Below are 23,804 nucleotides of genomic sequence, written 5' to 3'. Positions count from 1 at the left end.
GAAACCTGCCTGCCACCCCCCAGAGCTGGGTTTCTAATAGTTTGATTTTTCGAGACTGAAGAAGGACCCCCTGTGCTTAGTGGCTTGCTGGGCATGCGCAGAGTACCTAGTCGAAGTTCTAGAACCTTTGACCTGTTTTCTGGGCTCCATCTGATGTCACCCACATATGAGGACTGACAGCCTGCTGTCTGAGGAGACCAGCTGCTGGGGTGCTGTAGAAGGCAGTGCTCATAGCCTCTGTGGGGAAGTAGTTTCTCCGCAGTGACAACAGCTAATGGCCAGACTTTACTGTCTATATGAGCCAGGTTCCTGTGGAAAGTGCAGTTTGTGGTCCCTAGCCAAGTACTGTCACTCTGCTGAAGTCTTCCCCCACCCCCCCCCCCTTTCAGCTGAAGGCTTGTGGGGCTGTTACAACAGTCTGGTTCTAACTCTGGTGAAAGCCTAGAGGAGAAGGGAGAAGAAACTACTGCACAAAAAAAAAACAAACCCTCAAAGCATTCATAACTGTAGTAATGAATTGAGTGAGGCACTAGAAACCCCCTCCCAGCATCTGAGAAGAGGAGTTACATCCAAGATCTGTAACAAAATATTGTATGTTTGACTTACTCTTGTGTATATTCCTCCTTGTCTGTCCCTAAAGTTAGTCTCAACTACTACAGGACTCTTACATTTGAGACATGCCCATTCCTAACTACAGTTATAGAAAGGTTGAGTGTAACAAATGACATTCTTGATTGTAGTAGATCCCTGTGCAGGAGCCCTTTCATTCTGAAATGTTAGCAAATACAACTGACCTGAAAGACAACAAATTAACAAGGCACTTCAGCCTGCCTAGGCCAAAATCCATCTCTCCAAGTTCAAAAGCTGAAAAGGTACATTTATTTTTTCCGATTAGCAATTTGATGCATGCTAACAGAATCCTCCCGTTCCCAAGTGCACTAAAAGACCACCTGGAGCATTAAGTGTGCAGCAGGGGTTGTAGGAGACAAGACCCAGAACATAGACCATTGTATATTCATTGTGGAGATCCTGAAAACCCAACTGGCTGTGGGGGGTCCCCAGGACCGGGTTGGGAACCACTGACAGCCACCATGGGGTAGATTTTAAAAGTAGCAGGCACGGTTCCTAGTACCCCAATTTTATATGCGCACGCATGTTATAAAATCCATTGGCTTTGCGCACATGCATGCCGCATTTTAAAATCCACACACGCATGTGCAGGTGGCATGCACGGGGGGGGGGGGGGGAAGGGTGGCATTTAGTAAATTACACGCAGTGACGCAATTGGGGGGCCCTTCCCCAGTTCCCTCCAATTAAGGTGCAGACTGGGAGGGAATTTTCCTAACCCTACTCTTCCTACCTCTTTCCCTTTCCACCCTAACCCCATTTTTTTGTTTTTTTTACTTACTGCTCTGTCAGCGCAGAAGCCGCTTCCACACCGCTGCCAGCATGCGCATCCCATGACCAGCAGCTACTGGTCACTATCCTGGCCGGCCTCCTACCCTGCCCCTTTTAAAAATGCATGCAGCATGCTGAGGGCCCGGAGCCCTGCCCCGCACGCAAGTCCCAATTTTTACACATGCGGCCCTTTAAAAATGCTCCCTTAATTTTCAGTTAGGAGGTAGAGTACTATGTGCCACCCAGAGGGATTAGTTCAACCTCCCTGCACCATTTAGAATAAAATTCTTTAGTATTGAATCTTTTTTTCAAGGGATAAAAATTCACCTGTTCATCCTGGAAATTTAAAACTTTATTTTAATAAATAAAAATGTATTAAATGACAGCTAATGCCCTCTCTTCTGACAAAGTTATAAAGTACACAGTTGCATGTCCTATTAAAATCTCCAACAGGAGATTTACAGCAAAGGAAACAGTGCAATGTGACCACACAGCATCTGTGTGATTCTCTTACACTTCTTCATGCCTGTAAAAAGCTTTTTCTTCAGACATATAGTTTTATACAAACAGACCACACATCTTACTTGTGGAAGGCAGGCCACTTTGTTTTAATTTAAAATGTTTTTCTTTTACAGTTTTCAGATTCTCCCTCTAATCATTTTTTGATAGGTATAGTACTGTGGAAGAAGATAATCTTACAGACAATTATAGAACTTTAGGACAGCAAAAACAGTTCCAGAACTGTACATTTAATTATACTGAAAATAGTTCAGTTTTCCTAATGGAATAATTGCGGGTTTTTTTGTTGTTTTTTTTTTTAAAGCAATGAGGTTATTTTAGCTTGTTTTTATTTCACGTCCAGGCTGTTCTTGGACGGCTGTAAACCTAAGAAAGAAAGCAAAAGTAGGTCAGATCACAAGCAGTTAGATACTTCTTTTTCTTAAGTACTTGTGTCTTAAGATAACATGAATAAAGATCTCCTCTTGTACTCAGCCTCCTTCAGCTGGGGAAGGGAGCAGTTTTCAAAATCTTAAATTAGGATTTTTCTAGCTACTATAACCAAAACTGCATTAAAATTTCACATGACCATTTCACATGACCTCCAGTACAAGTTAAAAAAAAAAAATCTAGATATTAGAAAATGCTAAATCTGAAATGTTTGATTTTGCTGTTGATCTGTTTGCACAAATCCAGTGCAAAAATCCAACGGAAAAAATAATGAATACCATTATCTACTTTTTAAAAGCAAAAAGGTTTCCAACAGTCTTGGAAAATTGGTTTTAACCTTTTGATCCTGTAGTATTACAGATCAGTCCAGACTCCTGAGTTTTGCTTCCCTGCTAACCGATGGAGACAAAGGTTCATTGACACTGTACATAACCCAGTGTGCCACCTGCAGTCCCTCAGTACTGACCTGTACCCAAGCCAAGATGACAGCAACATCCATAAGTTTCTAAGCAAGCTTGTAAGCAAACTCGCTCCCCTCCAAAGAGTCGGAAGAAGGTGAAGTTGTCCAAAAAGACAAATTTGGGAAACAAGTTTTCCATTAACACAAGCGATCAGCATTGAAAACCTTCAACAATTCCACATTATATACAAAGCAACCGTACAAGCGGCAGGTCTCTGGACTAATCTGTGGTACTACATGAACAAAACTTAGCAGGTAAGAACCAATTTTCCTTTCTCTGTACATACCCAGATCAGTCCAGACTCCTGGGGTGCACCTAAGCTCCCCTTAACTTGGGTGGGACATGGAGAGATCCGTTCGCAGAACACTCACTAAAGTGCATGAACGCTGGAGCCCCAACATCCAAGGGATAATGTCTATCAAAAGTGTGCAACGACTTCCCAGTAGCCACCCAGAAAATTTTGTGCAGAAACACCTGTTGTGATTCAGCCCAAGAAGTCTCTTGAGAATGTGTCAAGTGCACCCCTAAACCTTCCGGCAGCAGGCACCCTTTAGAAATGTAAGTAGACTCGAACACTTCCTTCAGGCACCACACAATTATAGCCTTAGACACCTTACTTTCCCTTCTTTGGACCACTCCACAGTATAAAGATGTGATGCGATCTACGGAAATCATAAGTGACCTTCCAATCTAAGAGCCTAAGCTCCCCCACGTGAGGCATAGAGGAATCCAAATCCATGAAAGCTGGAAGCTCTACTGTCTAAGATGGAACACCAAGACTACCTCAGGCAGAAAAGAAGGCACCATGCATAAAGATACCCCGAATCACACATCTGCAGGAAAGGATCTCAACAATATCTGGAGCTCCAAAATTCTCCTGGATGAACAAATAGCCACCAAAAAAAACACTTCAAAAATCATGTCCTTAACCGTAACTCTCTTTAGTGGTTCAAACAAAGCCTCACGCAATCCTCTAAGGGCTAGATTCAGATTCCAGGACGGACAAATGCTCCACACCTGAGGACAAGTTCTTAGCTCCCGAAGGAAGCGTAGAACATCTAGATGTGCGGACAGAGGATACCCTTGCACTTTACTCTGGAGACAACTTGGACTCTCAGACAATTAAAGGCCAGTCCCTTGACCAGAAACTTTCTGTAGAAAAGCCAAAATATGCAACATCATAGCCTGTACCTGCTGAGGCTGCACTCAGTCAACAGGAGACCAGGACTCGAAGATCCTCCAAATTCGCACTTACGACAATGATGTAGAAGGTCGCCTAGCCTACAATAAGGTGGAAATAATCACTTCGGAATATCCCTTCCATCTCAGTTGTCTCCTCTCAGAAACAAAGCTGCGAGACAGAAGTAAGCCGCTTGACCCCAAAATATTGGGTTCTGGTGTAAAACTGACGACCAATGTCTGAACCTCAGAGGCCTGTCTATGGCTGTGTTGATCAGATCTGGGAAGCATGATCGATGTGGCCACTCTGGAGCTACCAGGATCACGTTGCCCAGCTGTTTCTCTATCCACCGTAATCCCTTATCCACCACAGGCCATGGGAATAAAGACAAAGAATCCCTCAAGTCCATGGCAGCACCAGAGCTCTGATTCCTTTGTGCCCTGTTCTCATCAGCAGCTGTAAAACTACAACGCCTTGGTGTTTTTTGGTCAGGATACCCCCATTTTCCGTGAATGAGACATCGCTGCCTCAGAGAGCTCCCAGTCCCCAGAGTCGAACTTTATCCGACTGATAAAATCTATCTGAACCCTTGGGCAATGTGAGACGCTGCCGGCCACTCCAAGTGCTTCTGTGCCCTGAGAATCAATTCCCGGGCCTCTCAAGCCACAGCAAGATCCTTGGTTCTGCCTTGACGATTGATGTAATCCACCATCATCGCATTCTCTGATGGGATCCGTACTAGATGGCCACGTAACCTTGACAGGCAAGCAACCCGAAATGCACTGCTGTCGTCTCTAACCGATTGATAGGCCATGAGGCCTCCCGTTTCGACCATTGGCCACCTGATCTTGCCATACTGCCCTCCATCCGGAGAGGCTTGCATCAGTGGTGACTATTATCCAATTCAGAATCTCCATTTCTGCACCATGCTTGACATTGCTCCAAGTAAGCCACCATGCAAAGTCTGGCCCTGGCTTCCCTCTCTAACTGAAGAGGAAAATGAAACTCTTCCAATAACTTGATTCCAGCAGGAGAGAGAAGCCCCCAGCAGAGGCCGCATATGTGCACACGCCCAATGCATTAATTCCAATGTTGATGCCATAGAACCGAAGACTTGTAAGTAGTTCCAGACCCTGAGCATCAAAAGCTCTTGCAGAAGCCTAATCTGACTCTGCAAATTCAGCAGTCTCTGTGAGAAACAGTCTCTCTGCCAGTCTATCGAACTGAGCTCCCAGATACTCCAGTTTGTAAGAGGACTAAATAGCGCGTTGCTAGGTTCACCACCCATCTAGAGACTTCAAGCGCATTGGTACCTTTTGTACTGATAGTCAACAAATGTTGACATTTTGCACAGATAAGCCACTCATCCAGATAGATACACACCCTCCTTCACCACCATCACACCCTGGTGAGGTACATGGAGCAGTTGCCAGCCAAAGGGAAGGGGTTAAAACCAAAAATGTTACCTTAGGACCATGAACCTCAGGAATCTCCAGTGCTCCAGCCTGATGGCTATGTGCAGATACGCTTATATCAAGGCGAGAGATGCCAATAACTCTCCCTTGCATACTGCCACATGCGGAAACAGGGAACCTTGAGAGCCACATTTACCTTCTTTAAATCCAATATCTCTTGAATTGGATACAAAGGGGGAAAGAAACATAACACTTAACATTGAGCTCCAGCCAACTAAGCTTGTTCAGGGTCTGCACCAACAAACTCAGCAAGACATCTCTGAGAAAAAAAAGAAAAAAAGTCCAAAATGGCTCTCACTCATATGCAATTTCTCCCTCTTCTAGAGGTGAGAATGCAAATTCCCTATCAGAATCCTCCAATGTCTCATGATCCACATCCCCTTTAACATCACCAGGGACAGCCTTCCCTGCGGCATTTGCCTACCGTGACTGACAAATGGGAGGCCCGAGTACGCGGTCCCTACATAGTAGGTTGCTTCACCTTTGCTGGGTGCCCCAGCCGCAAGGACTGCAGGCCCTGACCACCCAGGAGAAGGAGGGTGGATCTATACGGAAGCCCACAGGCCCAAACTTGCTCTCCAACCTCTCTCTCTCAGGGAAGCTTCTGCCCTCAGGAAAAAGGGAGGCAACCTGCCCATTGCCTCACCTCCCACTCCCCTCAAGAGACACTATTGGGTGAGGGGATGTCCCAACATAGGTAAAAGTTGTAGTAATGAAATCTCTTTGGGCATTTAAACAGTGCTGACACAAACGGAGGGAAAGTGAGAATTGAATTGCTATCAGATGACAAGCCTCATAGATAATAAGGCGCTTGGACCTGTTCGTCCCCAGTGCCTAGCTCTCCTGAACTTCAGCTCGAGGCAGCCTCCTGTGCGCACCCCAATGCCACCCGGCCATATGCGCATAAATGCGCACTCAAAACTAGGTCGGGTGTATGCGCACAAGTACATGCACAAATATATGCTCCTACAGGCCATGGTCATACGTGTACAAGTACTTGCGCAAATACGCACTCCAGACTAGGTCACGGCCTTGTACGCACAGGTACCTACGCAAATATGCGCTCAAGTCTAGGGCGCAGACATGCATGGATCCCTGCACATGCAGCTGCCACGCAGCAAGAATGAACGCACACGCCTACGTACACAAGAACCGCATCTGTGGCCTACTACACAGCTAAGCAAAGTCTGCCTGCACCTCCAGCGCATTTAGGCCCAGATTCATTTAATATCCGGCACCGAAAGGGACAAAGAATAAGGCAAACAGGGAACCACAGGGTGAGCTGTTCCACCTGCTGGAGACAGGGTAGGCTCTGTCCTCATATAGGATACCCTTTCAGTTTTCGTCTGTCTCCACCTGCTGGACAGGAGGCTCAACCCATGGTCTGGACTGATCTGGGTACGTACAGGGAAAGATGCTTTGCACTTAAGCAAATTAAAACCAGCAGAAGACCTCTACCAGCACCAGAGACTCCTGCTCAGAGCAACTGCCTCTGCACTCCTGCGGGACAGAGAATCACAAGTGATAGTTGAGGGGATTCCCCTGCCTCTCCCACAGATGCTGCTAGGAAATCGAAAATGACCGCAGTTTCTGCACTGACGGGGAAAGCCTCAGCGCTAGACCCCGTCACCCGTGAAGCTTGTTCTACCGGTGCGGTAATGCTCAACCCAGACACCGAATGCCATGCTGCTTTTGCCGCATGCAGACTGGTTCCTCCCGGTACCCACAGCACCTCAACAGCAAGCAGTGGAACAGTCCCTCAGCACCAGAGCCAACATCCAGTCTCCTCCGCAGGCAGAGAAGCTGCTGAAAACTCAATCGCTGAGCTCCCCAAGCTGCTAAGGTAGCTTCCCACCCCCCACCCCGAACCCCACAGCTTCACAGATTCTTCTAACTAGTTCCTTGTTCTTTTTTTTGGTTTTGGTTTTTTTGTAACTCTGAGAACAAATAAAGATACATAGAAACCAATACTTTCCCTTGGTGCAGAAGTTGAGGTTCAGGGTCCAGGAGCACAGGTCGCATGGCAGATCAGAAAAGAGCCAGACCACTGGCTATATCCGTCTCCTTTTGCCAAACTTTAGCGACCCAGCCCAGGACAAAACATATAAAAGGGATACTTCCCTGCTCCATTAGGCTTCAGTACAGAACTGCCAGCAGGTTCAACCACTGTCTCGGGGATATGAGGGATCTGTACCAGATGTCCACCCCACAGACCTCCGGACCAAGCTATCAGAGGGGTCACCAACCCCCCTGCTCGTCCACCTCAACCCAGGGGGGATAGCCCCACCAGGACTTCACAACCCCCTGGGAGGATCCAGAAATGGTCTTTTAATCTTTTTTTTTTCTCTCCAGACTGCAAGTTTTAAATCATCTGCTGGAGACAGAGGAATACTGAGGGACTGCAGTTGGCACACTGGGTTATGTACAGTGTCAGTGAAACTTTCTCTGTCTCCATCTGCTGGCAGGGAGGCAAAACTCAGGAGCCTGGATTGATCAGGGTACGTACAGGGAACAAAGCATTAGTCATATTTGTCACCTCATCTGAAGGCTGTGTCTGATTAACTGAACAAAGGACATAGTCAAAAGACATCCTCTATTTTCATCTTCAACGAATAAGGATAACTAATTTAGATAAAGAAAGCACAGAGCATCCAAAAATCTGATAGCAGGAGACTGCTGTTCAATCAATCTCTTCTGCTCTAGGCAACCCAGATGTTTAGCAATAAGGGAATAAAATTCCCAATCAGTTGTAGAATACTTTGGTTCAAGTTATCCTGCTAATAAATTACTCATCTAGACGAATGGGGAGATGGAGAGAGAGAGAAACTGTCTTGCTTATGTCTCTCCGTGCTGATCTCAGCCTGCCAGTATTCTCTGTCTCCAGCATCCCAGGCTGTGGACTGAGGCCTGGTAGGCTGATTTGAAGGTTGGAGAGCTCCTAAGGTAAAAGACCAGATTTCCTTCTCTCATTTGAGCAGCACCCTAGGAAAGATACCGTATTTTTCGCTTCATAAGACGCACTTTTTTTTCCACAAAAAAAAATATAAAAAAAAAAACAACCCCCCCCCCCCCAAGACCTGCCAAAAGTCCCTGGTGGTCCAGTGGGGGTCCAGGAGCGATCTCCTGGGCATGGGCTGTCGGCTGCCAGTAATCAAAATGGCGCAGATGGCCCTTTGCCCTTACTATGTCACTGTTGAACAGGCCTGGGCCAGTGGTGCTTCTAGTCTGGGTTGGGGTCTTGTTACTCCTCTCTATCTCCCCCCAGCTGCCTGCTCTATCTTCTGCTATCCTTCTGTCTTGCTTTGTCTAAAGTTGTTAAAATAATGCAGGAACATTGAGCCTAGTGGGATGCTGGGGCTTGCCTTGGCCGAAACCCATACCTTTTCCTGAAAGCCGCGCTGGCTCATTAGCTCTGCCTCCTGTTGAATTAAGCCTTCATACTGGTCTGCTGCCAACTTCTCCTCTTGTGCTTCCTCTTTCTGGCGAAGTAATTCTTCTTCTGCTTTTAAGCGTTGCTCAGCTACCTGAGATGTACAATGTTGAGATTACTTACCTGGTAATCTTGTTTTCCTTAGTGTAGACAGATGGACTCAGGACAAATGGGATAGTATCCGCGTGCTAGCAGTTGGAGACGGATCTGACGTCAGCACGGGGGCGTGTATATATCCCCACAGGAAGCGCAGCTGTTCAGTAATCTTCCTTGCAAAAGCTGTTATGGATGTGTGTACTGACGCTCAATGAAAAGTAAAGAAAAAAGTGAAAACAGGCCTCCCCTGACCGATTGACAGTGGCTGGAGACCGCCAGCCTTCCCAACCGGAAGGCGTGGATATAGGCAGAGTGTACGCTCTTAGGAAAACAAAAGTCAAAGGCTTACCTGGAATCAGTGAAAACCCATGTACACAGGCAGCTGGGCGGGATGCTGAGTCCATCTGTCTACACTAAGGAAAACAAGATTACCAGGTAAGTAATCTCAACATTTCCTGGCGTGTAGCCAGATGGACTCAGGACAAATGGGATGTACCAAAGCTTTACACCCCGCCTGGGCGGGAGGCTGCCTGAGGACCATGCAGTACCGCCCTCGCAAAAGCAGAGTCCTCCCTGGCCTGGACATCCAGACGGTAGAACCGAGAAAAGGTATGGAGGGAGGACCATGTTGCCGCTTTACAGATGTCCGCCGGTGACAGCATCCGGGATTCAGCCCAAGACGCCGCTTGGGCTCTGGTAGAATGAGCCTTAACCTGTAGAGGCGGCGCCTTCCCAGCCGCCACGTAGGCGGCTCTGACCACGTCTTTAATCCAGCGGGCAATGGTGGGCCGAGAGGCCGCTTCACCTTGCTTCTTCCCGCTGTGTAGGACGAACAGATGGTCAGTCTTCCGCAGGTCTTGAGTCATAGTCAGATACCTGGGCAGCAATCTGCCGATGTCGAGATGGCGTAAAACGGCCTTCTTCAGAGTTCGTCAAACCTACCGTGGTAGGCAAGGATATGGTTTGGTTAAGATGAAATTGTGAAACCACTTTAGGGAGAAAGGAGGGAACCGTCCGAAGATGGATAGACTCCGAAGTGATACGTAGAAAGGGATCACGGCAGGACAGCGCTTGTAGTTCAGAGGCGCGGCGTGCGGAGCATACGGCCAGCAGGAATACCAACTTCAGGGTCAGAGACCGTAGAGACAAGCCCCGAAGGGGTCGGAAGGTGGATCCCGCAAGGAAATCCAGAACCAGATTAAAGGTTCCATAAGGGTATAGGCCACTTTAGTGGCGGACGAATATGCTTGACGCCGTGCAGGAAACGAGAAACATCAGGGTGCTTGGCGATAGTCTTGCCACCTCTCCTGGGCCCATAGCACGATAGCGCCGCTACCTGAACCTTGATGGAGCTGAGGGAGAGACCCTTCTGAAGCCCATCCTGCAGGAAATCCAACACAATAGGAATAGTGGCGGCATGTGGACTGGTGCCATGAGAGTCGCACCATGCTTCAAAGATTCTCCAGATCCGTACGTAGGTGAGGGATGTGGAAAACTTGCGAGCCCGGAGGAGTGTATTAATCACAGGCCCCGAGTAACCCTTATTCTTCAGTCGAGCCCTCTCAATGGCCAGACCGTAAGAGAGAACTGAGCCGGATCCTCGTGCAGAATGGGACCTTGACGTAGAAGGTCCCGGAGAGGAGGCAGGGGGAGAGGCTCCCCTGCCAGCAGGCGTCTGAGGTCCGCGTACCAGGGTCTTCTTGGCCAGTCCGGGGCCACCAGAAGAACTAGGCCCTGGTGTGACCGAATCCTGTGGATGAGGGCACCCAGTAGAGGCCACGGGGGAAAGGCATATAGAAGAGTCCCCGGAGGCCACTGCTGGACCAGAGCATCGATGCCGTGCGAGCACGGGTCGCGTCTGCGGCTGAAGTATCTGGGAACCTGAGCATTGGACTTGTCTGCCAGTAAATCCATGGCCGGGATCCCCCAGTGATCGACAATCATCTGGAAAGCTGTGGGGGACAGCTGCCACTCGCCTGGATTCAGGCGTCCCCTGCTGAGGAAGTCTGCTGTGGTATTGTCCTTCCCGGCAATGTGGACGGCGGAGATGTCCCGCAGATTCGCCTCTGCCCAAACCATGAGTGGGGCGATTTCTAGAGATACCTGTCGGCTTCTGGTTCCGCCCTGACGGTTGATGTAGGCCACCGTGGTGGCGTTGTCGGACATCACTCTGACAGCTCTGTGCCGCAGCCGTGGAGCGAAACGAAGGCAGGCCAGTCTGACTGCCCGGGCTTCCAGGCGATTGATGTTCCATGTGGACTCCTCCCTGTTCCAGCGCCCTTGCGCGGTGAGTTCTTCGCAATGTGCTCCCCAGCCGCTTAGGCTGGCATCCGTGGTGAGCAAGATCCACGTGGGCGAGGACATCCGCGACCCCCTGCTCAGGTGGTCGGACCGCAACCACCACCGCAGCTGGGTCCGAACATGGACCGGTAGAGGGAGGTGCGTGGAATAGGCTCGGTGATGGGGGCTCCAGCGAGAGAGCAGGGAATGCTGTAGTGGTCTCATATGGGCTCGTGCCCAAGGCACCACGTCCAGAGTGGAGGCCATGAGACCCAGAACTTGCAGATAATCCCAAGCTAACGGCCGACTGGTTCCCAACAGATACTGGATACGCTGCCGAAGTTTCAACTGTCTCTTGGTCGTAAGACTGACCGTGTCCGCCCGAGTGTCGAACCGTACCCCCAGATATTCTATGGACTGGGAAGGCTGTAGGCAGCTCTTGCTGAGGTTGATGACCCAGCCCAAGCTTTCCAGAAGGGCGATCACCCTGTCGGTTGTCCGCAGGCTCTCCACTCGGGATTTCGCCCTGATTAACCAGTCGTCTAGGTAGGGATGGACCAAGATCCCGTCCCGCCTGAGCGCCGCCGCCACAACCACGATCACCTTGGTGAATGTCCTTGGGGAGGTGGCCAACCCGAAGGGGAGAGCTCGAAACTGGAAGTGGCGGTCCAGAACCTTGAAGCGTAGGAAGCGCTGATGATCTGGATGTATCGGAATATGAAGATAGGCTTCGGACAGGTCTAATGCCGTGAGGAACTCTCCGGGCTGGACTGCGGCCTTGACGGAGCGCAGAGTTTCCATGCGAAACCTCGGCACCCATAAGTACCGATTGAGGGATTTGAGGTCCAGCACAGGCCGAAAAGTGCCCCCTTTCTTGGGTACTATGAAATAAATGGAATAGTGCCCAGAATTCACTTCCCAGGCAGGCACTGGGAGGATGGCGTTCAAGGTCAGGAGCCTCGTCAGGGTGGCCTCCAATGCTGCCTTCTTGAGCGGGGAACATGAAGACTCCACAAACTTGTCCGGAGGAAGATGATGAAAGTCCAGATAATACCCCTCTCGGATAACTGCGAGGACCCACTGGTCCGACGTGATCTCGACCCATCTGGGGTAGAAGAGGGTCAACCTGCCCCCTATGGCTTCGTCCCCCAGATGAATCGGCAAATTCTCATTGTGGGATGCGACCGGGACCCCCGCCCGGCCCGTTCCCCCGTCTGCGCAGCCTGGACCGAAAGGACTGATTCCTGGCCGGAGGACGCGGCGTCTGGTAGCGCCCTCTATATGGAACAAATCGCTGTGAACCCCTGCCCCTGGAGGGCCGGGGACCGGAGCGCTGTCCCCTCCTGGACCGGTCTTCTGGTAGGCGAGGCACAGGAGAGGCACCCCAGGAAGCGACAAGCTTATCAAGGTCACTGCCAAACAGAAACGAGCCCTGAAAAGGCAATTTGGTGAGGCGAGACTTTGAAGGTGTATCAGCGGACCATGGCTGGATCCATAGGTGTCTCCTGGCGGCCACGGAAGACGAGATCCCCTTAGCCGTGGTTCGAACCAAATCCGATGCGGCATCGGTGAGGAAGGAAAGAGCGGGCTCCATGTCAGCCGCCGGAGCGTTGTTCCGGACCTGAGACAAGCAGGCACGAGTGACCACCGTGCAACAGGCCGCAATCCTCAAAGAAAGAGCCGCCACCTCAAAATTTTGCTTCAGAATGGCGTCCATCCGCCTGTCCTGGGGCTCCCTGAGGGCCAAACCCCCTTCCACAGGAATGGTAGTGCGCTTGACCACAGCGCTAATTAAGGCGTCCACCTGAGGGCATGCCAGGAGGTCCTGGAGAGCCGGTGCCAATGGGTACATGCCTTTCAGGGCCCGGCCCCCTTGAAATGAGGCCGCCGGTGCCGCCCATTCCAAATCAATGAGTTGCTGAGCTGCCTGCAAGAAAGGAAAATGGCGGGCTGTAGGACGAAGACCTTCCAGCAGGGGGTTCTGCGCAGAAGGAATCGAAGCACTGGGTCCAGTGATCTCCAACTCCGCCAGACACTGAGACACGAGGTCCGAGAGGTCCTCCTTAGGGAAAAAACGCCGCATAGTCCTATATGGCGCAATCCCCGGGGGGAGGTCCCCCTCGTCCGGGAGTTCGGACTCGTCCGGTGAAACCTCCTGGTCCGAGTGATCGGGACTGTCCAATAGCGGGAGGTCCCGCTCCCGAGAAGGCTGCGAGGGTCCCGGAACAGGATCCCTAGAGGCTGCCATCATGGCGGCAGCCGCAGCATGCACCGGAGACGCCGCCACCGCAGGAACCGCAGCAACCGCCGGAAGAGCAGGCGCAGCAAGGACCGTAGGGGCAGGACGCGAAGCCGTCTGCATCTGGACAAAGGCATGAATTCCCTGAAAAAGATCCACCCAGGAAATGGAAGCAGCCTCAAAACGCCGGGGGACCAGATCCCCCGGGATTCCCGAGCGGTCGAGACTGCCTCCCAAATCCGGGGTAGCCGCAGGGGAACTGTCAAAAAACTGCGGCTGAGATTGGTCCTGGCCGGAGGGTCCCCCGGCCGCCGCACATTGGGTACACAGGGAGTCGGGGTCAGTACCGCGCGTGGCACGAAGGTGGCATGCGGAGCAGAGGCCCAGAGCTGAAACATCTAGGGCAAGTGGCGGCGCAGCTGCGGCCGCGGCTGCGAGCTGATCCATGAGCAAAATATAGCAAGCGTGCGCTTCGTATGCGGCAGCAATAGGCGCAGGCTAGAACAGGCGCACAATAGCAATAGGATGCGGCAGCAATAGGCGCTGAATAGAGCAAGCGCACAATAGCAAAGGCAAGCGGCAGCAATAGGCGCTGAGCAAAACAAGCGCACAATAGCAATAGTAAGCGGCAGCAAGAGGCGCTGAGCAAAACAAGCGCACAATAGCAACAGTAAGCGGCAGCAATAGGCGCTGAGTAGAAACAGGCACACAATAGCAAGAGTATGCGACAGCAATAGGCGCCGAAAATAACAGGCGCACAATAGCAACAGGCTGTGGCAGCAAGAGGCGCTGAGTAGAACAGGCACACAATAGCAACAGTGTGCGGCCGCCGCCGCTACCTGAAGCGCACAACACTAAGCAGGTAGCAAGATACACCTAATGGCAGACAGACAGCAGCAATATGCGGTACATACTCACAGTGGCAGCCCATAAGCAAGAACAAGGAGGAAAGAAAGCCGCGCCCATTACAGGCGCGGAATACCTGAGTAAGGCCACAAATGGCGTCCTCCACGGCTTGCCACGCCGCCGGTCCTCGAGATAGCAGAGACCTGGGTGAAGAGACGTACGCCGCACCAAATCTTCAGCGCTGCCGGGCAGGATCACAGGCGGTCTCCGGCTGCGAGGGGAAAGGGCCGATACCTTTCACCGCCGCGGTTGAGGCACTGCACCCGCCACCTCGTCCACACCGGGAGCGAGGGCCTCGGCGGGACCGAGGACTTACACCTCCGGGGGACCACGGCAGTCACCCCGGGAAGCTCAACTGGGGGGCACGGCCAGAACGGCCCCTGAGGAGCGCGGGGCTCAAAAAGGTGTTGAAGAAAGGTAAAGTAGAATCTAGAAGAGAAGAAAACAAAAATGAAAGTAGTCTTGGAAAGCACGCTGAACCAGCGTGCAGGCACTCCAAACTGCTTTGGAGACGGAAATTACTGAACAGCTGCACTTCCTGTGGGGATATATACACGCCCCCGTGCTGACGTCAGATCCGTCTCCAACTGCTAGCACGCGGATACTATCCCATTTGTCCTGAGTCCATCTGGCTACACGCCAGGAAATATCAAGTTAAGTTAAACTGTTAAATCATGTCAAGATAAGGAAAGGCAAACTATACAAAAGCATTTCTTACTGCTTAAGCCCTTTTTAAGTATGAAAATATTCACTTTTCTTAGGATAGCCTTCAAAGCTAAATGTGGATAGTTATTCTTGTTCCTTGTTGGGTATTTTTAAATCCTTTTTCTTCTTTTCCAGTCCCTCCAGCACAGACTGAAAAGAAAATTATTACTTACCTGCTAATTTTCGTTCCTGTAGTACCATGGATCAGTCCAGACAGTGGGTTATGTCCCCAATCCAGCAGATGGAGTCAGCACAAGCTTTGAGGGGGCGTATCCATATATACTACTACCCCCTCTGCAGGAGTTCAGTATCGAGTATATCAAAGCCCGAGTAGAAACCCCCGAAGGATCAAGTTTGTGGAAACAGATAATGAAAACAATTGTAACCGCAACAAGTAACTGCAAACATCCTACCAACTTGTAGGGAGCTGTGAAAAACAGCGAAAAGAAACGACTGTGAAGACACAGAACACTGCGAGCAAGAAGTAGCGCAGAGCTGAGCAGGATCAAGAACCCAAACGCGGTGGGCGTCTGGACTGATCCATGGTACTACAGGAACGAAAATTAGCAGGTAAGTAATAATTTTCTTTTCCCTGTACGTACCTGGATCAGTCCAGACAGTGGGATGTACCCAAGCTTCCCTAAATCGGGTGGGGTCCTGCGAGGCCTGCTCGGAGAACCTGCTCGCCAAAGTGTCCAGAGACCGAAGAGGCGAGGTGCAGACGATAGTGCCTCGAGAACGTGTGTAACGATTTCCAGGTGGCTGCCCTACAAATTTCCTGCGAGGATACCGAGCGAACCTCCGCCCAGGAAGCCGCCTGAGAACGTGTAGAATGCGCTACAATTCCGGGTGGAGGAGTCCGACCCGCCCCAATGTAGGAAGCAGCAATGCCGGCCTTCAGCCATCTGGCAATGGTAGTCTTCGAGGCCTGAGACCCCTTCTTAGGACCGGCCCAGAGTACGAAGAGATGGTCAGAGGTCCGGAACTCATTTGTAGCCTCCAGATAGAGGCGCAGAGTGCGCTTGACATTCAAGAGACGGAGAGACTTCGGCTCTGAGGAAGAGAAGGACGGCAACTCCACCGTCTGGTTCACATGGAATGCAGAAACCACCTTCGGAAGGAAGGAGGGAACGGTGCGAAGCGAAACTCCAGAGTCGGAGAAACGGAGATAGGGCTCTCTACACGACAGAGCCTGCAGCTCCGAGATGCGTCGAGCGGAACAGATGGCCACAAGAAATAGAGTCTTGAGAGTGAGATCCTTTATCGTTGCGCTGCGCAGCAGCTCGAACGGTGGTCCCGACAGGGAGCGAAGCACAAGGTTAAGACTCCAGGAGGGACAAGGGTCCCGTAACGGAGGACGCATATGCTTGACACCCTTGAGAAAACGAGCAATGTCAGGATACTGTAGAAGAGAGCCCCCATTGCTCAACAGCGAACCAAGGGCGGCCACCTCAACCCGTAGTGAATTATAGGCGAGCCCTTTTTCCACCCCCGCCTGTAGAAACTGAAGGATCTGAGGTACAGAAGCCTTAGCGGGTCTCGTGGCCTGGCTGGTACACCACAGCTCGAACACCTTCCAGACTCGAACATAGGCCGCCGACGTCAATGTCTTTCGTGCCCGCAATAGCATGGATACTACCGCCTCCGGGTAGCCCCGACGCCGGAGGCGGCGCCTCACAAAAGCCAGGCCGCAAGACAGAAGAGTTCTGCCTGCTCGAAAAATACCGAGCCCTGATGTAGGAGCTGGGGGAGGTGCCCCAGCCTGATTGGCCCGTCGATCACCAGCTGTAGCAGGTCCGCAAACCAGGGTCGCCTGGACCATTCTGGGGCGACGAAAACCACGGTCCCCTGATGGCTTTCTATTCTGCGGAGCATCCTGCCCACCAGGGGCCATGGTGGAAAAGCGTAGAGCAGAAGATGTGGCGGCCACGGGAGGGCCAGGGCATCCACTCCCTCCGCGCCGTGCTCTCTCTGGCGACTGAAGAAGCGTGGAGCCTTGGCGTTGAGAGCGGACGCCATCAGATCCAAGTGGGGGGCCCCCCACCAATGGACGAGAAGTTGCATCGCTTTGTCGGAGAGAGACCACTCTCCGGGGTCCAGCAGTTGACGACTGAGGAAGTCCGCCTGGACGTTGTCCACACCGGCGATGTGCGAGGCTGCTAGCCGGACGAGATGACGCTCCGCCCACTGCATCAGCAGCGCCGCCTCGAGCGCGACCTGCGGGCTGCGCATGCCTCCTTGTCGGTTGATGTAGGCCACGGTGGTAGCGTTGTCCGATAGGATTCTGACTTCCCGGTTCCGAAGAAGCGGGAGGAAATGTCGCAGAGCTAGCCGGACCGCTCTGGTTTCCAGACGGTTGATTGACCACTTCGCCTCCACCGTGGACCACGTCCCCTGAGTGGCGCTTCGATCGCAGACTGCACCCCAGCCTGCTAGACTGGCATCGGTGGTCACCACCACCCAATTTGGCAGATCGAGGGACACGCCACGGGCCAGGTTCGGCGGATCCAACCACCAGCCCAGACTGTCCCTGGCATTCTGCGGGAGCGGGAGAATCATCTGGTAGTCCTGCGATACTGGTTTCCAATGGGAGAGGAGCGCCCACTGTAAGGTCCTGATGTGCGCGAAAGCCCAAGGTACAAGGTCGATGGTGGACCCCATCACTCCCAGGAGTTGCAGGTAGTCCCAGGAGGTGGGCTCTGGTAACGCAGAGAACCGTTGTGTGTGATCCCGCAAGGATTGAGCTTTGTCCTGGCGCAGAAAGACTTTGCCCAGTAGGGTGTTGAAGGTCACCCCCAAAAAAACCAAAGCGTTGCGAGGGCATGAGGGAGCTCTTGGAGAAGTTCACTACCCATCCCAGGGAATGTAGAAATCGTACTACTCGAGTCACCGCTGAGCGTCCATGATCGAATGACTTCGCCCGGAGGAGCCAATCGTCCAGATAAGGATGAACCAGGATGCCCTCCTTCCGGAGAGCTGCCGCCACGACTACCATGATGTTGGTGAAGGTGCGCGGCGCCGTCGCCAATCCGAACGAGAGAGCCGTGAACTGAAAATGCTGGTCCAGAATTTTGAAATGAAGGAAACGGTGGTGGTCCGGGCGGATGGGAATGTGCAGGTAGGCCTCCGTTAAGTCCAGGGAGGAGAGGAACTCCCCCCGATTCACCGCCGCAATCACTGACCGGAGCGTTTCCATGCGGAACCGAACGACTCGAAGGGATTTGTTGACTTCCTTGAGGTCTAGGATAGGCCGGAAGGAACCGTCCTTCTTTGGTACGATGAAATAGATGGAATAGTGGCCCGAGCCCACCTCTCCGAAGGGCACGGGCGCAATAGTGCCTATCTCCCGGAGTCTGTCCAGAGTCAGCTGCACCGCTCCTCTCTTGAGGTTCGAGCCACAGGGGGAAAAGATGAACCTTCCCTGCGGGGAGCGGACAAATTCCAATGCGTAGCCGTGTTTTATGGTATCCAGGACCCACTGGTCCGAGGTGATCCGTGCCCACTCCGCATAGAAATACGTTAGTCAGTCCCCAATCCTGGGGACAGGGGAGTGGGCGAGACTGGCATCATTGTGAAGACTTGGTATAGGGGTTCCCGGTTCCGGGAGTAGTGCGTGCGGGCCGATGCCCGCGAAAGGAGCGCGACCAGGGCTGAGACCTGGGGGCGGATGACCGGGAGCCCGCCTGTCTGTATCCCCTGTAGCGCCGTTGCGCTCTGGCTCTGGTCCGAGAAGAAGAAAATGCTCTGGATGGTCGAAACCTATCCTCTGGCAGCCGATGAACAGCGTTCTCCCCCAGGGACTTGATGATCTGGTCCAAATCCTCCCCGAAGAGGAACTTGCCCCTGAAGGGAAGAGAGCCCAGACTCGACTTAGAGGACGTATCAGCCGCCCAATTGCGTAGCCACAGTAGTCGTCGTGCTGCCACTACCGAAACCATGGATCTTGCGAGGACCCGAAAAAGGTCGTACGAGGCGTCCGCCCCATACGCCACTGCGGCTTCTAGCCGATCTGCCTGGGCAGCCTCATCGGACGGCAGGTTCTGAGACGTGAGGAGTGAGACCTCGAAAACCCGCTTAAGGAAAACTTCCAACTTACGATCCTGTGTGTCCCGCAACGCCGCACCTCCCGTCACTGGGATAGTCGTCCTCTTCGTGACCGCCGACACTGCGGAGTCCACCTTTGGGACCTTGATGAGGTCCAGAAATCTTCGGGGAGCGGGTACAGCTTTTCCATAGCCCGGCTGCTCTTCAGGGAGGCCTCCAGGGTGTCCCATTCCCTGGTGAGAAGTTGTAAAAACGAGTCATGAATGGGAAAAGCCCGAGCCCTCGGCCGGAGTGCCGCCAGGACAGGATCTCCCTTCCTTGAAGAAGTGACGACAGCGGGAGCTACTGGGGCAGGCGGGTCTGGTGGCGGGTCCAAATCTAATTCTTGGATGATCTGCGGGATGAGGTCGTCCAGCTCTTCCCTCTGGAAGAGGCGTAGGGTACGCGGATCATCCCCCTCCTGCGTGCCGTCCCCTTGTCCCCCGTCCGGGAGGTCAAGTCTATGTCCCGCTGAGTCTGGCACCGCCCCCACTGCCGTGGGCGTGGATCGGACCCGGGTAGGAAGGCGGGAGGCCCCCACTCCTGGAGGGTCGGGGGGGCCGGCGTCGAGGGCGACATCCGAGGGATCTTAGGAGGGGGGGGTCCCACAGGTGCTTCCAGCCCCTGCAGATAAGCAGTATGCATGAGCAGGATAAACTCCGGAGAGAACCCCGGCCTGCTCGGGTGCGCTTCGGGGGCGGCGTGGTTCCTGCTCCCTGGCTCTGGGTGCTTGGTTCCTGCACCAAAATCGGGGGAACACCCCCGCTGGTAGAGTCCTCCAGGGATCCGTTCTCCCTCGTGGCCTCCAGGGATCCGTTCCCCCTCGTGGCCTGCGCCTCAGGGTGCTCAGAATGTAAAATGGCCGCCGTTCCCGCCAAAAATGGCGGAGTGGCCGGCCCGCACCGCCCAGGCAAAAAAGAGAAATCAGTCAGGGACCGTGAGGTACCTTCCCCCCCGGGAAGGCATCGTGCACAGATGCCCTCCCGGGAAATCCGGGACCCCGGGTCTCCGCAGGCCGCCCAGCGGGACGGCCGCGGCATCGGGATCGCTGTAGGAGAAAAGAAAAAGCCACGGGGGGGGGGGGGGCCACGCGCACAAAAGCGCCGCTGCGGGGGGGCCCGGTCGGCCCGCACTGCCCACTGTCCGAAAATAGAGGAGGGTGCCGCGGGGGGGGGCCTTCCCAGCCACACGACCCGCCCCAGACATCTTTCCCTAAATGGCTCAGCAGCCCATGAGGAGCTGTAAAATGGCCGCGGGTGAGGGAGTAAAGAGCGAAGAGGCCGGCTCCACCGGCTTTCGCGGGCACCGGGGGCTGAGCTGCGAAGGAAAAAACTACAAAGGAAAAACAAACTTACCCCTGGCTGCAACGAGAAATAAACAGCAAGGCCGCAGAGAAGAGACAAGGAAGATAAGACACTCCCCAGAAGTTGAAAGAACTCTGCCTTAAGTTTAAAAAAAAAAAAAAAAAGTAATACAAACTTGATACAAACTTGATCCACAGAAAAAGACAACAACAAGCCATAATCAAGCAAGAAAGTGAAGAAAAAGGAAAAGGAGGGGAAGCCTGATTCCCCTACTCGCATCTGCTGGAGTCAGAAGATACTGAACTCAAAGCTTGTGCTGACTCCATCTGCTGGATTGGGGACATAACCCACTGTCTGGACTGATCCAGGTACGTACAGGGAACTGGTGTATGTCTTAAGAAGTGAGGGGAGGTCTCCTTTGAGGCTAAACATCAGTGCTGCCTTTGCCTAGCTGGGAATTGCTGCAGTAGGGGTAGCAGTCTTCCCTCTGTCCCAGAGCACAGACGAGGGTCATCTGGCGAGACCCTCGAACTCCAGACACAGCGTCAATCCTGGTCTCGATTTTTAAGCCTTAACATGCCAGTCATTCAGTTAACCACATTATTCTAACAGTAGCATAATCCCCAGACACTTATCCAAAACCAATCAAAATGTAATACCCATCATCTACAATATGAAATGTCAGAAGCTCATGATCACAAACATGCAGCACATGCCACTGACATCCAGGTGAAGTATAACCTGACCTGCCCTAGGGAGATCAGCTGGAGGTGAAATTACAGCCACTGTAAAGCTATGGAATTTCCTAACTGGTTATACTAGAGCAGGGGTGGCCAACTCCAGTCCAGGTTTTCAGGATATCCACAATGAATATACATGAGAGAGATTTTCAGACAATGGATGCAGTACATGCTAATTTCTCTCATGCCTATTTTAGATGTTTGGTTTTTTTTTTGGTTTTTTTTTAAGATTCCACTTTTCAGCACTTCAAAGGGGATTTACATTCAGGTACTGTAGGTATTTCCCTATCCCCAGGGGATAGGGAAAAGCTGGTCTGGTTGTGGCTCTCGACTACTGGAGATGGCCACCCCTGAACTAGAGAGTATTAATAGAGAGCAGCTAATGTAATCTGGTGCTATTCCATGCTTCCTAAAATATAAGCCCATTTGATTTTTATTAAATAAAATAGCAACATCACTTTTCAAAGCATGTACCTCAAAGTTATATAGAATTTGGCAGCCTCGTGGAGGGCGACCCCAGTAGCCCACTTATGGACAGATCTATCATTAAGTAAGTTTGTTCAGTGAGGAACTCTCTTTGCTCAATTTCAGATCAGAACAGAACCTCTTAGTGCAAATACCAGCATCACCCCATCTCAAAAACAATAAAAGTAGAACTAGAAAAGGTACAGAGAAGGGAGACCAAAATGATAAAGTAGATGCAATGGCTCCCTTATGAGGAAAGGCTAAAGAGGTAAGGGCTGGAGAGGACACAACTGACAGGAGATATGATAGAGGTCTATAAAATCATGAATGGGGTGGGACGGGTAAATAGGGAACAGTTACTTATGCTTAAGAGAAACTTTGATGTTTATAAGTAGCACATTTAAAACAAATCAGAGAATTTTTTTTTTCACTCAGCACACAAACTCTGGAATCTGTTATTAGAGGATGTGGTGAAAGCAGATAGCATAGCTGGATTTAAAAAAGGTTTAGACAGATTCCTGGAGGAAACGTCCATAAACCATTATAAGCCATTTAGACTTAGGAAAACCACTACTTATTCCTGGCTATAACCAAGATGGACTGGTTCTATTTTTTGGGAGCCTTCTGGGTACTTGTGATCTAGACTGGCCACGATTGGAGACCAGATGCTGGGCTTGATGGACCTTTGGTCTGATCCAGAATGACACTTATGTACTTATAACTGCCTTGTATGAAGGTTGGGTAGAATAAAAAAACATCCATGACTCCTTTTAGTGACCTGATGCATGGAAACTGATATACTGAACACAAATTCTAATCATACACTTAATTCTTTAAGATAGCTAACTTATTTAAGAATGTATTTTAAGCATATTTAAAATCACAAGGCCTCTTGCATTGCACTGAGATTCCCTAAAACCATACCTGTGTTTCCAGCTCCTGTCTGCGAGCAGATTTCAGGTCTTCCTGTTCCGCTCTCTCTCGAGCCGTCAGTTGTTTTTCTTCTTCCAGCTGTTTAATCAGCTGTTCCCTTTGTTTCAGAGATTTTTGCTGAGCACGCTGGTTTAATTCAATCTTTTCCTGAATCTGCAACTGGCGGCCTGTAAGCACCTACCCAGAGCATCAAGTAAAGTGGATTATATTTATAAAGAGCCAGAGACTTTCAAGGCCACAGCTGTCCTCTAACAAAAGGACTTCTGCAGTTTCAAAAGTTCAACTACATTAGCTTTCTTGCTCCTTTACAAGGTATTAGTCCCCAGGTCCCTCATCCCCTAGGAGCACCATGGCTATTGCAAACTGTATTATGTAAGAAGTGGAACCTGTGCAATGCTCAGTGCAGTATAAGACTGGCGTTAGCCAACAGTTTACCAAAATATGCGTTGTGGTGGTCACGGGTGTCAAACAAGTGGAAACTTCTAACGCCAAACTAATGCTTCATCCTTGTCCGCTACTACAGTCTTGCACTGCGTTGTGAAATATTTGTATGAGCAGAGATTTATTACCTCTTTCATCAGTCTGGCCCGGGCCCTTCTCTCTCGCTCCCATTCTTCCTCTCTTTTGGCCCACACTTGTTTAGCTTCTTCCCTTAAATGAAGAAGGAAGAGACAATCTAGTGTGATTCCAATGTAACGATCAAGTACGGTTGTAACAAGCCTCCAATTGCATTTTAGATTTTCTGACTCCTGCATCTGTTTGGGCACCTTCTGTCTTCATTGGCTGCAAAAGTCCAAAGTATTTGTGAGGTCGCTACTTATTCCAAACTGTTTGAGAGAACACAAGACTGGCTATAAGGCTACAGTTCAGGAAAACACTCATCAGGAATTTAGTTCAAGGTGTTTATTTGGTAAGCCCCCAGGTTGTAGAGAAGGAACATTGGATGCATTGTTGATTGCAAAGAAAACATTTAAATATTAAAAAAACATATATACTGGTATTGGTGGTCAAATGTTGCTCTTTTCACTCTTTTAATCTAACAGCTGCCTTAAAAAAACAAACAAAACATGCCCATTTCATTCTGCTAAACCAGTTCAGTGTGTCTGTACAGATGGGTCAGGTCTTCCTACCAGTGGATGGAGGCAGAGCATACGGTTTTCC

General features: G+C 51.3%; 1 protein-coding gene across 2 annotated transcripts in view; it reads right to left on the bottom strand.

Moving 5' to 3' along the window:
- Window positions 1-1,990: 1,990 nt before the first annotated feature.
- The window catches only part of TCHP (trichoplein keratin filament binding), a 67,713-nt gene continuing 45,899 nt past the window's right edge, over window positions 1,991-23,804 (bottom strand). For both annotated transcript variants that reach the window (XM_029570924.1, XM_029570925.1), the window contains 4 exons: window positions 23,213-23,294; window positions 22,635-22,820; window positions 8,843-8,986; window positions 1,991-2,283 (listed from right to left, as the gene is read on the bottom strand). In XM_029570924.1, coding sequence (XP_029426784.1) covers window positions 2,251-2,283; window positions 8,843-8,986; window positions 22,635-22,820; window positions 23,213-23,294 — 445 coding nt within the window. In that variant the 3' untranslated portion in view covers window positions 1,991-2,250. The remainder of the gene's footprint in view (window positions 2,284-8,842; window positions 8,987-22,634; window positions 22,821-23,212; window positions 23,295-23,804) is intronic.

Source organism: Rhinatrema bivittatum, chromosome 11 (genome assembly GCF_901001135.1).
Source record: "Rhinatrema bivittatum chromosome 11, aRhiBiv1.1, whole genome shotgun sequence".
Taxonomy (NCBI): Eukaryota; Metazoa; Chordata; class Amphibia; order Gymnophiona; family Rhinatrematidae; genus Rhinatrema; species Rhinatrema bivittatum.
The sequence above is the reverse complement of the archived record's forward strand: the minus strand, read 5'-3'. Positions and strand labels throughout refer to the sequence as shown.